The following is a 16,442-nucleotide window of genomic DNA, read 5'->3' as shown; positions in this document are numbered from 1 at the left end:
CAGGGAGAGATTTGAGCTGTTTAGGTATCCATTACCGTACTATATGAGACAGACAGCCATGGCCATTTTGAATTTTGAACAGTAAGGTTTTTCTTACTGGGCATCAACTGCGAGTCATTTGTAATTTAATATTAGCCATTCGTATTAGGCACTTACTGATTCATCCTCAATCATAGCTGCTGAGTCGAAGAAGTCTGGTCTCAACTCCGCTCGCTCACGTCTGTTCCTTGATGGAGGCTGAAAGTGAGGCGAAAGTGATTGATGTTATGCAAGTTCACACTCACTTGAATACATCTGTGTTGGCAGCTTTGGTTTACGCGATTCACTAAGCAAAAATGGATACTTGAGATGGAAGCATCTATTATCTGATGCAAAAGCATTCTTTGAGAACCGGTACTTAAAAACACAATACTAACCAAGTCAATGACCATAGTGTCCTCAAACTCCTCGTTCATGTCCTCCAGCTGCCCACGCGATGACATCATGACGTCCTCGAAAATGGGCTCTGCGTCATCCTCCATGAGGCCGCGCCTGTTGAGCAGAACACAAAAACACGTTTCTCACAAACAAGCACACTTAGCGGTTCAAGTGGCCCTCATCAACAGCAGCAAACCCTCGGTATCTTTCTTAAGCGTGTCGGTGCATTTTCAAGAAATTAAATTGAGACCGCTCGAGAGTGCATTATGGAGAAATTATGAGATAGGTGGGGGTATTTGTCTTAACATGCTAAATGTGGAAAACCATGACAGTCCTTTGCTTGCCTATCGGAGGATTATACATCAACACTGTCCTGTGGCCAGGAGAGCAGACGTGCTCGTAGGTGCTGTGTCGGCGTCAGGGGAGGGCGGTGACTTACACTGTCTGCCGAACTCCTCCGCTGCGGGCCTTCATGTAGTTCATGGCCGTGCGGTCCTTCCTGTTCACCTCCTCCAACTTCTGCTGGCCCAGCCACGACATCTGCATTTGAGGACTACACACACACACGCACAGAATACACACACACACACACACACACACACACACACGCACAGAATACACACACACACACACACACACACACACACACACACACACACACACACACACACACACAGACACACAAACACACAAATATGTTCAGGGTTATGTTTTATTCACTCTTACTTCAGATTTTTTGGTCAACAAAGTAAAGCCTGCAGGGCTAAACCTGTCCTGTTCAAAGCAACTTGAATCAGAGATGGTAAAGTTAAGCAAAGTTCTGGATGTAAACTGTAAGTTCTGGATGTAAACAAAATGAAGCTAGCTCCAGCATGAGTGATATTTGTCCTGTCACAAGTTCACATCCACTCCTCATTACTCTGACCTTGAGAGTGTGATAGTGAATGACCATCTATCACCCCTCGAATGGACTGTTTAGATGTCTGTGGACACTCACTTGTGAACGAAGTCCGTTTCGGAGCCGGGCTCGGAGTCCTGGTCGGGCAGGTGCTCGGCGGCCTGCCTTGGGTTCTCCCTCAGCACGGTGGAGGTGAGCTGGGGCGTCTGCAGCGCCCCCGGTGTTTGTAGCGTGTCGTTGCGCATCAGCCACGAGCCCTCCATGCTCTCCTCTGAAACAGCCCACACAATAAGAGATAAGATTGTCATCACCAGCACAGCACTAAGCTCATGACCACAGCAGGCCGCCGAATCAAACACTACACGGTGAAGATATCCCGGATGATTGATTTCCTGAACATTTGGGTGCTATCTGAAGTTGCCGGTGACTGAGTGTAATATTGTGCCAGGGGAGACAGAGATCTGATAAGAGTGTGATAGAGATCTCTGGAGATAGTCTTTCTGTCTTTGGGCCCCCTCCTCCTGCCCGACTCGGACTCACCCTCGATGCGCTTCTTGTGGAGCGGCGGGCGGCCCTTCTTGCTGCGTATGGAGCCGGCCTTGCTGCTGCTGCTGCCGCTGGTGACGGACATGCGGTCCTCGTCGCCGCCCGTCAGCAGCGAGTTGCGGTAGGAGATGAGCGGCAGCCACACGTCCTCCCGCCTCTCCATCATCTGCTCCGTCAGGAACTTCTCCAGGTACGCGTGTCTACGGAGAGACAGGAGGGCCAAAATCACACACAAGGCCCTCTCTCTCAAAAAGCAAAAATATTCCAGTAGTAGCACTCAAGTCCTCCAACCATATGTGTTCAAATCCGAGGTGATTCTGTATGGTTTTAATCAATCAATGACAGATCATGTAAGCTCTCAGACACAAACACACACACACACACACACACACACACACACACACACACACACACACACACACACACACACACACACACACACACACACAGAATAATGCAGGAATCACATACACTGTCTTCTTGTCTTGTCGAAGCAGCTTGGAGGAGAATTCACTCAGCACCTCCAGGAAGGCCAGGTTAGTAGGGGGGCCCTCTGGCCCTTTGGGATTCTGGTACTTGAAGGCAAACTCTATTCCATCCCTGCAAACACATCCCCAAAGGTCAAGGTCAAGCTCAAGGTCAAGGTTAAATTTATTGCCATATAGTGAAGATACACAATAGGAATGTTTTACAGCCAATTCACATATGAATATGGTTGACAGCAACAGACATAAAATAGACATAGACATGACAATAGTGACAATAGAAGCTGAGGTATTAATGTTGAAAGTGCTGATGATATGCAGGCAGAGAGCAGTTAAGTAAAATGCAGTGGACAACAGTAAAGCACTCATCAACCCACATGCAACCCATCTCATAATGACTGAACCATTTTTAATTCCCCACTCCGGATGGACCGTGCTCAAAAGAGAGGTTCCACTAGTCGTACTTGTGCAGCGTGGCCACGGCCTCGCGGGTCTTGATCTGGTCCAGGCCAAAGGTCAGGGCGAAGCGGCGGGCCAGCTCTTTGATGCCGCTGACGTGGGAGGAGGTGCGGTCCAGGTTGGGCCCCTGGTCCTGCAGGAGCTCATTAAAGAGCTGGGGAACAGCGGGGAGACGAGCTAGTTAACACTCCGCACCCCCATAGAGTGGATGAAAAGCACACACACACACACACACACACACACACACACACACACACACACACACACACACACACACACACACACACACACACACACACACACACACACACACACACACACACACACACACACACACACACACACACACACACACACACACACACACACACACACACACACACACACACACACACACACACACACACACACACACACACACACACACACACACACACACACACACACACGCAGGTTGGCCCCTGACTGGCCTGACCTAAACAGTAGCCAGCTTTCAACAGGAGCCGTGTGGAGAATTATGGGGTAGGAGGTATCATTTGTTGCCAGGGAACTGGAGCTGAGGGTTAGGGAGTGGAGTTCATCTGGTCGGACGTGTGTTTCGGAGCCTTAGCTCAGAGCACTGACCTGCTGCAAGCTGAGGATGAGGGTCTTTGCACACTGGATCTTATCCGTCTGCCTGGTCTTGCTCAGGGTCTCCTTGATGATATCGCCGTAGTCATTGTAATACTGAAAAAGAGCGGACATGCATTCTGAACAACTGCCATTCTGAGCCTTCAGTACAGTGCTGTGGCCACTGCATGCTTTTCTATCTGCAATGCAATTCAATGCATCTACATTTTCCTCTGATGTTGTGAGGCCATGGCTGGCACTGTGTACTGTACCTTCATGTAGTGTTTGAAGATGTCGGCTGCTGCGGGCATGTCCACGATGTCGTAGATGATGAGCTTGCTGAATGCCGCCAGCAGGTTCCTCCTCTTGTGTAAGGCCTCAATCTTATTGGCTTCATCCTCCTCGTCGCCCTCTGGAAATCACACAGCACAGGATCAAACAAACATTACAGCATCAACAAAGACACCTGTATGGTTTATTACATGTCTTGAACTTTGTCATGTTACAGTTTAACTAATTATTATTCAATGTGTCATTATCATTCAATGTATAATGCAGTATAATGTATAAAGTATATATTTATGATACGCTATTAGCAAGTAGTTATTATTCTTCTTTTTACATTATTCTGGGACATCTCTATACCTCTACATTTCAATTAACCCTGCTTGCTAAACACTTCTGTGAGAAAAAGCAAAGTTGTTTAGTCCCATGAGTCCATCTGAGATTGGACCCTGAGGCTTCAGTTCTGTGGCTACTGCAGTGCCCTAAGACAAGCTCCACAGGGGGAGGAGGACAGACTAGCGCACCCATGCTCTGGTTCTCGTCGTCCTGGTCGATGAAGACGTGGTCCAGCACAAAGTTGAGCAGCTCGTTCTGCAGGTTGCTGTCGGGGTTGAAGACCAGCGGCTGGAGCGCCTCGCGGCTGCCCGTGGTCAGCTGGTGGCTGAAGATCATCAGCAGATCGCACAGCAGCATGAACGCCTGAGGGGGGGGGGGACGGGGGGGGAGAGGCGAGAGACAGAATGATCAGCAGACAGGTCTTACAAACATCACAGCACATCCTGAAACCACAAATATTTACACACGCCCACACACACACCAAAACAAAAACAGCACACCTCGTTGCAAGGATCTGATTTGGGATTTCATCACCCCAACTCCCAGCCACACACACGCACATCCTCAGGTACAGACACACACACACTTACTCTAACATTATATACACTAACCACAGTCAGCTCCATAATCCTAACCCTACATCTGATAACAATGACATAATCCTGCCTAATCCATATTAAAGATGCTTGTTCTTTACCTGCTCCCGGACTGGAGTGTTGACATTAGACAAGCACTGCTGACACACAGCCAGGAAGGACTTGCACACCCTCCTCAAGGCAACCAGGTCATCCTGTGCAAACACACACACACACACATACACACACACACACACACACACACACACACACACACACACACACACACACACACACACACACACACACACACACACACACACACATTACAACAAAGGGTCAGAACATTTCACACACACATACCACCATCCTCTCCTCCCTTCACCTCCACAGCTCCACAGCTCACTAGAGACAGCTGGTCCTCTACTACAACCTCTACAGCTGCCCAGTGGGGCCTTGCTCCTGAGGGGGAGCGGCCGTCTCTCTCTATGTCGTGACAAACCAATACAGTGCGCTGGCCGGCGGCCAGGTTTGTTTATGACGGCCGTGCCTCACACACCTTGGAAGGAGAGCCATCTGTGATCTTCACGAGCTGCCAGAGGATGGAGTAATGGGAGCACTGCAGAGCCTGCACCGCAATCTGGGGGAGAGGAAGAGGAAGAGGAAGAGATCAGATCATGGAGACATCAGATCCACGCCCCCGGCGAGCCGCGTCGTATTTACAGATAGCGACAGAGAGGCGACGACGCCGGTCTCGTTTCACTGCCAAGCCCTGCCAGAGACCTCCAGCCATCTCATCCATCTCCGCCCTGGCAATAGCTAATGGTAACTACGGAGACGGCTTGGCAGCACACTGCATCACACCTAATGGGGACGGTGCCAGGCTGTGCCGTATGGATATGCTGCCGAGTCTTTTATTGTGAAGTGAAGAACAAAGACACAGGATGTGGCTCATCTCTCCCCTCACCTGCTCTGGCATGGAGCCCTGTTCGATGCCTGTCTTCAGCAATCTGTAGCAGTTCCCAAACAGATCCCATCTGGTCAAGTCATGAGCACTGGAGCAAATGGAGGGGAGAGAGATTATTGTTTTTTATTGTTCTGGTGTCACATGGACTTGATTGGTCAGGCGGTTTGTGTGTGTGTGTGTGTGTGTGTGTGTGTGTGTGTGTGTGTGTGTGTGTGTGTGTGTGTGTGTGTGTGTGTATGTGTGTGTATATGTGTGTGTGTGTGTGTGTGCGTGTGTGTGTGCGTGTGTGTGTGTGTGTGTGAGTGTGTGGAGTTTTTCTTACTTGTGAAAGGCTGTGAGTCTCTTCAGTGTGGAGAGCACATTGTAGATGTCGTCATCATCTGCCTCCTCCCCCTAAAACAAACCCAGACCTCGAGGTCAAACTTCGCCATTCACAAAAGCAAAGCGACACAACCAACGCAGGAGGCTGAACAAACAGCTCATGGGGAGGGGCGGAGGGGGGGGGGGGGCATAACATGTGTGAGGAGCGGAGGGTGATGCGTGAGTGATTCACGCTCGATGACTCATTCTGCACCACATGCTCAAGTGCGCCCGTTCTTTTATTCATCAACTGCTGCCTTTGATGCCGGATCGCGGCGTCACGTCTCCGCACAAACACAGCAGCCCTGCCCACAGACACTTTCATGCCTGACGTTAATAGAGGCTGGCATTTGGGAGGATCAATACTGCATGCTATTGCATTAGAGCGCAAAGAGAGAGCACGGGGTTTGGCCTTAAAAGGATGAAAGTTGTTTCTTAAAAGGGTGCTGTAGTATGCTGGTGTCATACTTAATGAAATCTGTTTGTGCCTGGGGATGCCGTCTGGACAAAAAAAAAGCAATTCACCAAAGGACTGCATGCTAAGCAGAGTTTTCACCCTGAGTTTTTTTTTTTTTTTTCAAAAAACGCGGACTTCTTCAAACAGCAGACAATTCTAATGTATAGTTTATTAATGAAGAATAATGGCATGGTGACACAGCTATAGTGTATACAGCACCCTTCACACACACACACACACACACACACACACACACACACACACCTCTTGCAGCAGGTCCTCCACGGAGTGGCTGAAGCGGTCGGCCATCTCGTCGATGAGCTGGCTGCGTGCGATGTCCACGCGGTTCATGATGGTGTACTCCTCGCTGCACAGGATGCTGTAGGTCTTACTGCAGGCCTCCAGCACGTCTGTCTCCGTGTGCTTCTCCACCACAAACTTCGTCTGCTTCAGCAGGGCGTCCAGGTGCTACACACACACACACATGCACACGCACACAGAGCAAAGATATGCACAGAAAATGTCAGTGGTTGATCCATCTAACTACACGTCTTTCCTTGTACAGTATTGCTAGCTCTGGATAACATCTTCATGAGTAGTTGTGTAACAGTAAGCCAGAGCCACACCTTCTCCATGCGCCCAGCACTGTACACGTCCAGGTCAAAGAACTGTGGGATCTGCAGGAGGTTGGCTACCTTCTCCGAGTCAGTTTGGTACTGAGGAAAAACAAACAGGACAAAAAGATTAAGGCACGGGTGTCTCACAGCCATAAAGGTCAATGTGTTTGTGTCTTACAGTCTGGTTACACCAGGTACGGTCAATGTGTTTGTGTCTTACAGTCTGGTTACACCAGGTACGGAACTGAAGCGTTCAGTCCATGGAGCAGGTGCTGAAATTCCACTATGGACAATGGATCTGGCTACACCGGACATGAGAGCGCTGCACATGTTTGAGGAAATGAGACCCGTAATCAGTGCACTGCTTCACTTGCGCACTCGGTGTAGCCCGCCTGTTACACGCAAACCTGAAGCGATGCGTGCGCAGAAGCCCACCTTGGAGAGCAGCATGGGCAGAGCCATGATGAAGTGCTCCGTCAGCTTGTTCTTGTCGTCGATCTGAGTCTTCCGCTCCTTCGCCGTCAGCACCTGCACACACACCAAGCGGCTCGGTCAAGGCCGTGGAGCACCGCTGTCATCTAACATGCTGTCTGAACGCACAATACAGCACCCCCCACCTCCCCGCCCCTCGTGATTCTCAATGTGCCATCTCCTACCCTGGACAAGGCATGACAGAAGGTCATCGCTCAGTAGCAAACACAGTGCAGATCCCCCCCCTCCTCCCCTCCCCCCTCCTTTTCCCTGATTCTCAATGTGCCATCTCCTACGCTGGACACGGCGTGACAGAAGGTCAGCGCTCAGCAGCAGCGCCCCCTGGCTGGCTCAGTGGTGCGTGCGCGACCCTGGCCGACCTGTCGTGAGCTGTGCCGGTGGCGGGGGACGAGCTGTGACGGACAGGAGCCCTTACCCTCTTCCCCGTGCCTCTCCCCACGGGCGGGTGGGCCTCCGCCGCCTGCCGGATGGTGCAGACTGTCAGCTCGATCAGAGCGCTCTCCTGCCTGTCAGACAGCACTGAGAGAGGGGGAGGGGAGGGGAGAGGGGGAGGGGAGGGGAGGGGAGAGGGGAACAATTGTCAGAATACACAACTAAGTATTAATATTCAGTCTCTGCCATTGCTAACAAGCAACATCAATCAACTTCAGTCACTGTGGTTTTCCACCAGAAAAATAAACTGCGGGATCTTCAGAGCAGGCGAGTTCTATCAGATGAAATCCATACAGTGAGTGCAGTGAGTGAGTGTGGTGAGTATGGCGGTGAGTATAATGAGAGCAGTGAACGTGTGGTGCAGTGAGTGTGGTGGGTGTGGCGGTGAGTGTGGTGAGTGTGATGAGTGTGATGAGTGTGGGGATGACGGAGGTGAGTGTGGTGAGTGTGGTGAGTGTAGTGAGTGTGGTGAGTGTGGGGGTGACGGAGGTGAGTGTGGTGAGTGTAATGAGTGTGGTGAGTGTGGTGGTGATGAAGGTGAGTGTGGTGAGTGTGGTGAGTGTAGTGAGTGTGGTGAGTGTGGGGGTGACGGAGGTGAGTGTGGTGAGTGTGATCAGTGTGATGAGTGTGGTGTGTACAGTGATGGCTGTGAGTGTGGTGTGTACAGTTGAGTGGGGTGTGTGCAGTAAGTGTGGTGTGTACAGTGATGGCCGTGAGTGTGGTGTGTCCAGTGATGGCAATAAGTGTGGTGTGCACAGTGACTGAGTGCAGTGAGCACTGCTTACCCTCCTCTCCCTGCACAGGCTCCTCCAGCAGCAGTTCAGTCATGCACTCCCAGTCCTTCAGCAGCTCCTGAGAGCTCTCCCACAGGCTGTCCACCAGGTAGGCCGCGTGCTCGTGCAGCTGAGGAGCACAGCACAGGGACGTGAACACACACACATACACACACACACACACACACACACACACACACACACACACACACACACACACACACACACACACACACACACACACACACACACATTTTCATTCAGATTTTAGTTTCAGTCATTTTATCATGATAAATTACAAAACAAAATCTGAAAGTGCTACTTATGCCTGGCATTAGTCATTATTAACATTATTAATATTTAAAAGGCAGCCTGAATAGCCGTCTCTGCCTGTTCTCCGTGGACATGTGCACTGTTTGCCAGAGGCGTTCGCTGACCTCTAGGGTCAAGACTTGCGTACCTCGCTCTCCAGGAAGAAGAGCACCAGCATCCTGATGAGGTTCCCGTTGGGGCTGCTGCGTCCACGCCGCTTGGCCAGGGCCTCCTCCGCCTGTGGGTCGTGCCTGCTAAAGAGCCTGGGGAGTGCACAAACACACACACACACGCGCGCACACACACACGCGCACACACGGACAGGGATCGGATCAGGCGTGAGATGTGTCACACAACGCTCACCCCAAAGAGGCCAAAGAGACAAACACGACGGTTGCTGATTTATTAATAAAGGAACAGCAGAGGGGAAGCGGACCGAATACTGCACGGTACAATACTGCCACCAAGTGAGCAACAAGGGTAGTGCATCCTTGTGTCAGCACTTGACAACTGATATTAATTACCAGTTAATTAAATGAATTTCAAATCACTGCCAGCTTTTGTTCAAGGCACTGATCATTTGGGGCATTGTTTTCTAAATCGTCATTGTTCATCTCTAATTTCACTGTCACAGTGTGATAACATCAGTAGCCGAAACACAAGGTAATAAAAAACCTCATCTGGCTCATGGAGAGGAGAGAGAGGCTGTGGGCTGTGGGGTGTACGGTGAGGACCAGGGAGGGCCAATGGCAGTCTCACTCACTTGCGGTGGAGGAACTCCCCGGCAGCCACAGCCACGGGCCGGTGGGCCGAGTAGACCAGGTGGTAAACATTCTCACAGTCCTCGTTGGACAGGGCGTCCTCGCTCCCCCTGAGGAGACACGGCCACACGGTCACACTTCTCCACAGTCACAGTCATGTTAACATCACTGGCATCACATCACAGTCATGTTACTGTAACATCACTGTCATCACATCACAGTCATGTCAACATCACTGTCATCACATCACAGTCATGTTAACATCACTGTCATCACATCACAGTCATGTTAACATCAAATGCTGCTATCGTTTATGGAATGGAATGACGTGTGTGAAGAAGTATATCCTTTATAGGACAACAAAGACTATCTATCACGTGGACACTGGGCTCAATGCACAGGGTCATGCAGGACAAGCACCTCCACTCCAGACAATATACAGTAAGCAACACCCCTACAGGGTCATTCACATTTACTGTCCTTCAGTGTCCTAAGCTCCTCCACAAATAATCTCACACACATACAGTACACAGTCTCAATGTGGCAACACAGTAAACTGTCTGGACTGAACTGTGGCAGCGTGAACACACAACACAGTCAAAGAGATGGCCACTACAGTCTAGAGAGGACGATACTTACTGTAGGATCAGAGTCACCAATCGAATGGCCTCCACTGCCACATCGTACTCTTTATCCAGGGTCATGGACACGATACGGTCCTGTGGAAAAGGTTGCAGTTGTGACAACGGACACAAGGACTCAATGAAATGACAGTGAACGTTCAAAATGCGATTGTGTGGTGTCTTTGGACTGTACTGTACCTTGAACCTGTTAGTGAAGAGTTCCAGTTTAGGAAAGAGTTCCCGATTCGTGTACAGGTTCTGAAGGGCCTTCAAACATTTCAACCGCACTTCTCCTTGCTACCAAAAAAGCATAGCCATGACCCCTTAGACAGAAGCTGCCAGCAAGCGTTTTTGAGAGAGGCATGCCTAATTGTGATTGATATATTTGAAAAATATAACAATAAAGGGCTGTGTCTCTTTAGCGTACCCGATCATGTAATGTCCATCCCACGTATTTCAGGTAGCTGTCATTAAGGAAGGCGTCACTGTACATCTTCATCCAAACGCCAATCTCCTCAATACAAATGGCTCGGATTTCAGCGATCGCATCCCTGCAAAACAGTTCCCAACATACAGTTCTTGCTTTTTTTTTGTTGTCTATTCAACCAAAGCCAAAATGCCATCAGTAGCCTCCCAACATACCTATAGCGATGAACAAAAATGCCCTTGAAGATGGAGTTCATCATGTTCTCGATTTCGTCCTGGTTTTCCTGAAGCTGTGGGGGTTAAAAAAACAACAACACAATGGCATAGTGTTAGCTACAGAGAGGCCTGTCTGCTCTAAAACACAGCCCTCGGGGCTGCAGAGAGAGAGAGGAGAGAATGTTCCGGGCTCCCCCGCCCCTTTGCTGTACCTCCTTCCTCTTCTGAAGCAGCAGCTCCAGCTTCTCGTTGGCGCGCTTGCCCACCATCTTGTTGCGCTCGGCCTCGTACTGCCTCTGCGTGTTGTCCTGGTGGATGCTGAGGTTCAGCGCCACGTTCACCAGCGCCGTCATCAGCTTCATGGCTGCAGGGGGGGACGAGACACACACACACGGCCCACAGAGCACAGGAGAGCTCAGCCACAGGCAGGACACGCACGCGCCACACACGCGCTCAGCTCAGGTCTGACCGACGGCCACTCCCAGTGGTCCGGTTCACATTTTATGGGAAAGTATCTTCGGCCAATTTATCACTTTACTGAATCGTGCTGGCTGACTACGAGCACTGTCTCGGACTGCCAGAATCACAGGTCATGTTTTAACTCCCACAAGGGTCTGGTGCGAATGTCCATTAAAAGCCCATTACCCTCTTCCACAGGTGACTCACCTGCCAACGTGCTGGTGTGCCTGAAGGCTCGGACCTGGGAGTCCGACAGGCCGGTGAGCAGCGAGATGACCGTGTCCATCATGTACTCATCGTAGATGATGCTGTACTGGCACTGCCGGATCAGGACCCCGATGAACTCGCAGAAGTTGTAGCGGAACTTCTTCCACAGAGGACCGGGCATTGTGAGCGGGTAGTCGCCACTGTCCTGCAAGGGGTTATTTACAGAATTAATGGCAGACAGGCTCAGGTGTTTTAATTGGAACATTTGACAGAATGACTGACTGACTGACTGGGTGGCAAAGTCATATGGGTGATTCCAGCAGGGAAATAGCTCCTCTAATACACTGTACCTCATCAAATTCTTCTGTCATTTTGCGGATGATCTCAGCATTCTGCATGTTACGGAACATCTCAATCCGTACAGTTCCTAATAGGACACAGAGGGTTAAAATGACAAGGAAAAAATCCAAAATACTTTCAACAACATATAACATTTGAACTTGTATATGATACTGGAAGATGGGTATGGAGGACGATAATACCTTTACATCCCGAACACTGTATGAAGAAATTGATCAGGTCTAGGAGAGCGAGATCTCTGTCTTGCTTGTAGGATTCAATCCAGTCGTCGACGACGGACTGCAAGAGCACACAGAGGACAGACAGCATATTGATACATGACAGAGAGCTGCACTAATGCTGACAGAGCGCGCTGCTGCCCGCGGCTCCCCTGCAGCTAGAGGTCATGCACCCCACTGCTGCCTGCAGCTAGAGGTCATGCACCCCACTGCTGCCTGCAGCTAGAGGTCATGCACCCCACTGCTGCCCGCTGCTCCCCTGCAGCTAGAGGTCATGCACCCCACTGCTGCCTGCTGCAGCTAGAGGTCATGCACCCCACTGCTGCCTGCAGCTAGAGGTCATGCACCCCACTGCTGCTCATGCTGGCAGGCTCAGCGCTGTACGGCGCGCCGCCTCACACACCTCTATGGCATTACGCCGTCTTAGGGGACGGGACGCTCATTAAAGAGAGGCGGATTACACTCTCACGGTGTAGCTGATACTGCGTATCTGATATAGTTTCATGTTTTCCGTGTCAATCGATACTTTGGTTAAATAATGGATATAGATAAAGCTAAAATAAAGCTTGAAGGAGTGGCACGATGGCAAAGCCACTCTATTGTAATGTGAATTTCTGTAACATTCCTGGAAATGCATTTGATAAACACTCCCGAAAGCCCTGGGCTGTACCTGCATGGCACTCTTGCCCATCTTGACCACCTCGAACAGCGTGACGGGGTCCCCGTCTCCGTTGTGCTGGGCCATCCCATTGGCCTTCCTGCCGCGCGGCGGCCCCATCTGACCTTTGTCTGTGGGCGACTTCCGAGGTTTCTTATTGGCCTGCGGAAAGGGATGGGAGAAGACCTCCTTTATTAATGTCCAATGTAGGGAACACATGTTTGCGCAATACTTAAGTAGTACTTAATGCTCCATAATGTCTGTATTAACCACCATTACACATTTTTAGGTCTTTACTCAATCATTTCTTATTCTTACTCAATAGATGGTTTATTAATGAATCCTTAAAGTGTAACTCCAGAGTAAAAATAACCTAGGGTCTATTTACGGTAGTTAACAACATTCAAACTTTTGATTGAGAGCGAAATTCATTTGAATGGGCTTACAGTGATGCTAACCGGGCAAAGTGCCATGTCGCTATTCTATAAAAATGTTCAAAATGTAATTACACTTCTGTGGTAGTGTGATGGGGGACAAAGTGAAGGATTGTAAACTCTTAAAGTGTACAGAGAGGTTATAACAAGACCTGTATCTGTAGGAAGAAAATTCCCTGGCTTCCTTGTCTGCTATTGTCAAATCAGTGGGTGTGCTCAATCAAATCATCGCTGTGCAGATCTGGCTAAACATAAGGCATGATGATGAAGACGTGGCAAACGTCGAAAAATTAGTCCACTATGTTGGCACTTTAATAAATATCTAAAACTTCACATCTGAGTTGCGCCGGTGAACATTGATTCTTTACTACAGTTTGTCCTTTCCCGTTGACGCACCAGACAGTGATTCTCAGGAACGCGGAGGACATTTTGTTTTTTCTACGAAAACATACAGTAAGGCATGTTTGCATTGAAAGATTCAGCCAGACCCGCACAGCGCTAATGTTACTGATATATAGCATGGATCAAACTAAAGAGTCTATAGACTCCTAATACACAGTATGATTATGTGACTTCTAGTGACAGATTAGTAACATTAAAACAATGTTTTACAAGGCTATACATTTTTGAAGTCATTACTTCTTTCTAATGCAAAACAGACCCTTATCACTAGTAGTCCTTTGAGCTCTACACCTGCTCTTACAGGTGCCAGCCCACCTGCCCTGCCCCTGTGGGGAAACCCCTGTGAGTGCCGGACGTACCGGAGGCCTGCCCGGCCGGCCCCTCTTCTTCTTGCCCTTGACCTCAGTGTCGTCCACCTCGCTCACACTCATGCTCAGACTCACGGTCTCCGCCTGGCCCGACTCGTTAGAGGAGTCCCTGCAAAGCACAGGTGACATCCAAGTTCATACACAGATACATCCAGTATGTACAGGGCATCCAGTATGTACAGGGCTTACAGCAAGGAAAGGGGCTATGGTTGTATTTATATTTTTGAAGTTGTCAGGAAGTATGCTTACAGTATATTTAAGTATATAGTTAATATTTACAAATCTTAAAAAAACCCATCCACGCCTGAATTCTGGCACAGTGTTGACGCCTGTATTAACATAACACACATCTGACTGTGTTGGATAATTTGTTGGATAACATGTAGCAATACACACCTACAGTCACAATGCACTGACGTGGTATATGGAAAAAGCAGAGTATTTAGTATGTGGCATTTATTACGTGTGCTGGAATAATTTACAATGCCATGACAAGAACAACAAACAGACAACAAATCACAAAGGTCGAGGATTATTCAGGTCCATCTGTGCACGGGTCAATTAGAGCAGGCTAATGAGCGGTCAGTGCCCTTTCCAGGGAACAGGTCGGGGAGACTCACTGGAGGACGGGGAGCTCGGAGGTGATCATGATGGCAGGGGTGGGGCAGAGTGGCGTCTGCGCTCGGAGAAGGCCTCTCTCGCCGGGGGGTGCGGGAGCGGGGGCGGGAGCGGGAGCGGCGCGCCGGGGGCAGCGGCGGCGGCTGGCGGTGGTGGTGGAGGGGCCTCCGTTAGTCCAGACGAGCCCCCCGCGGAGGTGACGTGTCTCTCCCGCCTCGCAGCGCTGAGGGCTACACCGACGCTACACAGCCGCCTTCCCCTTCAACACAGGCTCGCCCCATACACTGAGAGAGGAGTAAAAAAGACACACACACACACGCAATAAGAGACAGATTCTCAGTCAGCCATGCTTTCTCAAATTAGACATGTGTACAGTGGTGACTAACAGCCTTGTCTGTTACCTACAATGAATATGAAACAGGCTAGGACTGCTCCAAAAAGCACTGTCAGACCAAAAGTAATTGTTTAGTTCTTCGTTTATGAGTCATCTCACAAAAATACGCTAATGATGTCTCTGTTGACACACATTAATATGCAACATGTGGCACTTCATCTACACAATCTACTGAGCCACAGATTTAACAAACCAAACGGCGCAAAATGAACAGCCCAGAACTGAACAATTGCATCATCCCAAATAGACCGAATTGGACAGCGATGCTTTGTCATCAGAAACAGATTCTGAGCCTGTCACTCAGTCAGAGACAGAAGACGCAGAAAAGAGCAGGGGACAGATGCTGACACCAACTGGCCATTAGATGAACTGCAACAGCACATCACAGGGAGAGTTGTCACACGCTGCAGGAGAGAGAACTACAAGGAAAGCCAGAAAATAGACCTGGATGTGTGGGGCATACAATTACAGGCAGGCCTATATTTTCACAACAAATGTAAAATCAAAATTAAATATTAAGATAAGCTCTGCTCGACAAAGTCTGCTATTGAATAAAACATGCTGCCAGTGAATTAAATACAAAGTTTACAACAAGAGTGACAATTATTTTCAGACATTAATCAACCAAAGTATATGTAAAACCAACAGAACAAGTGGAGGTCTGCTAATTGAACTGATGTACTCATGTTTCTAGTGCTGGGAGCTTATTCAAGTGCACTGCTCTGCTTCACCACAAGGGGCAGTATGAACCATGAAGTATTCCACCCCCAGTGAATATGGAGCAGCATCATTTAAAAACAGCCCCAAGAGGACACATGAGCCCCTTTTAAAATCTGCTTTTATTAGTCATTTGGTTTTACGCACTACTTCCAACACCAGCGAGCACCTTTTGACCGCTGACCACAGATGAAAGTGTTGGCGCAGCCCGGCTGCCAGCAGAAGTGTGCCTGGACAACAGTAGGGGGCAGGCTAAGAAAGTTTTCACTCAAATGTGAGCCTCACTGAGAGTCGCAGGACGAGAGAGGCAGAGAGAGTGCATGTGCCAGTCCCTGGCTGCCTTCACAGCTCCCCTGTGAGTGCTTCCACTAGACAGCGGCAGAGCAAAACACGCACAACAATAATAAACACTCTCACTCTCACACACACACACACACACACACACACAAACACACACATACACACACACGGATAGACCGACAGACAGATTGTTCATTGTGAAAGCCAGAGCTGAATGAGGGGACTTGGGAACTGGAAGGGATGACTCAGACTGACTAACAC

At 49.5% G+C, this 16,442-nt stretch overlaps 1 protein-coding gene across 1 annotated transcript in view; it reads right to left on the bottom strand.

The window, feature by feature from the left end:
* Positions 1-16,442, bottom strand: part of stag1a (STAG1 cohesin complex component a) — a 44,165-nt gene that overhangs the window by 1,448 nt on the left and 26,275 nt on the right. Inside the window, exons 2-33 of the mRNA XM_062525501.1 lie at positions 14,773-15,054; positions 14,144-14,261; positions 12,961-13,110; positions 12,255-12,351; positions 12,063-12,139; positions 11,713-11,917; positions 11,259-11,410; positions 11,047-11,120; positions 10,832-10,955; positions 10,603-10,701; positions 10,421-10,500; positions 9,784-9,891; positions 9,169-9,283; positions 8,721-8,838; positions 7,919-8,022; positions 7,447-7,539; positions 7,021-7,110; positions 6,659-6,862; positions 5,900-5,970; positions 5,578-5,665; positions 5,170-5,250; positions 4,733-4,825; positions 4,224-4,398; positions 3,687-3,826; positions 3,430-3,531; positions 2,811-2,959; positions 2,333-2,461; positions 1,856-2,061; positions 1,415-1,586; positions 857-970; positions 417-531; positions 157-237 (exon numbers count right to left, since the gene is read on the bottom strand). Of these exons, the coding sequence (XP_062381485.1) occupies positions 157-237; positions 417-531; positions 857-970; positions 1,415-1,586; positions 1,856-2,061; positions 2,333-2,461; positions 2,811-2,959; positions 3,430-3,531; positions 3,687-3,826; positions 4,224-4,398; positions 4,733-4,825; positions 5,170-5,250; positions 5,578-5,665; positions 5,900-5,970; positions 6,659-6,862; positions 7,021-7,110; positions 7,447-7,539; positions 7,919-8,022; positions 8,721-8,838; positions 9,169-9,283; positions 9,784-9,891; positions 10,421-10,500; positions 10,603-10,701; positions 10,832-10,955; positions 11,047-11,120; positions 11,259-11,410; positions 11,713-11,917; positions 12,063-12,139; positions 12,255-12,351; positions 12,961-13,110; positions 14,144-14,261; positions 14,773-14,801 (3,753 nt within the window). The 5' untranslated portion in view covers positions 14,802-15,054. The remainder of the gene's footprint in view (positions 1-156; positions 238-416; positions 532-856; positions 971-1,414; positions 1,587-1,855; positions 2,062-2,332; positions 2,462-2,810; positions 2,960-3,429; positions 3,532-3,686; positions 3,827-4,223; positions 4,399-4,732; positions 4,826-5,169; positions 5,251-5,577; positions 5,666-5,899; positions 5,971-6,658; positions 6,863-7,020; positions 7,111-7,446; positions 7,540-7,918; positions 8,023-8,720; positions 8,839-9,168; positions 9,284-9,783; positions 9,892-10,420; positions 10,501-10,602; positions 10,702-10,831; positions 10,956-11,046; positions 11,121-11,258; positions 11,411-11,712; positions 11,918-12,062; positions 12,140-12,254; positions 12,352-12,960; positions 13,111-14,143; positions 14,262-14,772; positions 15,055-16,442) is intronic.

The sequence above is a fragment of the Sardina pilchardus genome, chromosome 2, assembly GCF_963854185.1.
Source record: "Sardina pilchardus chromosome 2, fSarPil1.1, whole genome shotgun sequence".
Classification (NCBI taxonomy): Eukaryota; Metazoa; Chordata; class Actinopteri; order Clupeiformes; family Clupeidae; genus Sardina; species Sardina pilchardus.
The sequence above is the reverse complement of the archived record's forward strand: the minus strand, read 5'-3'. Positions and strand labels throughout refer to the sequence as shown.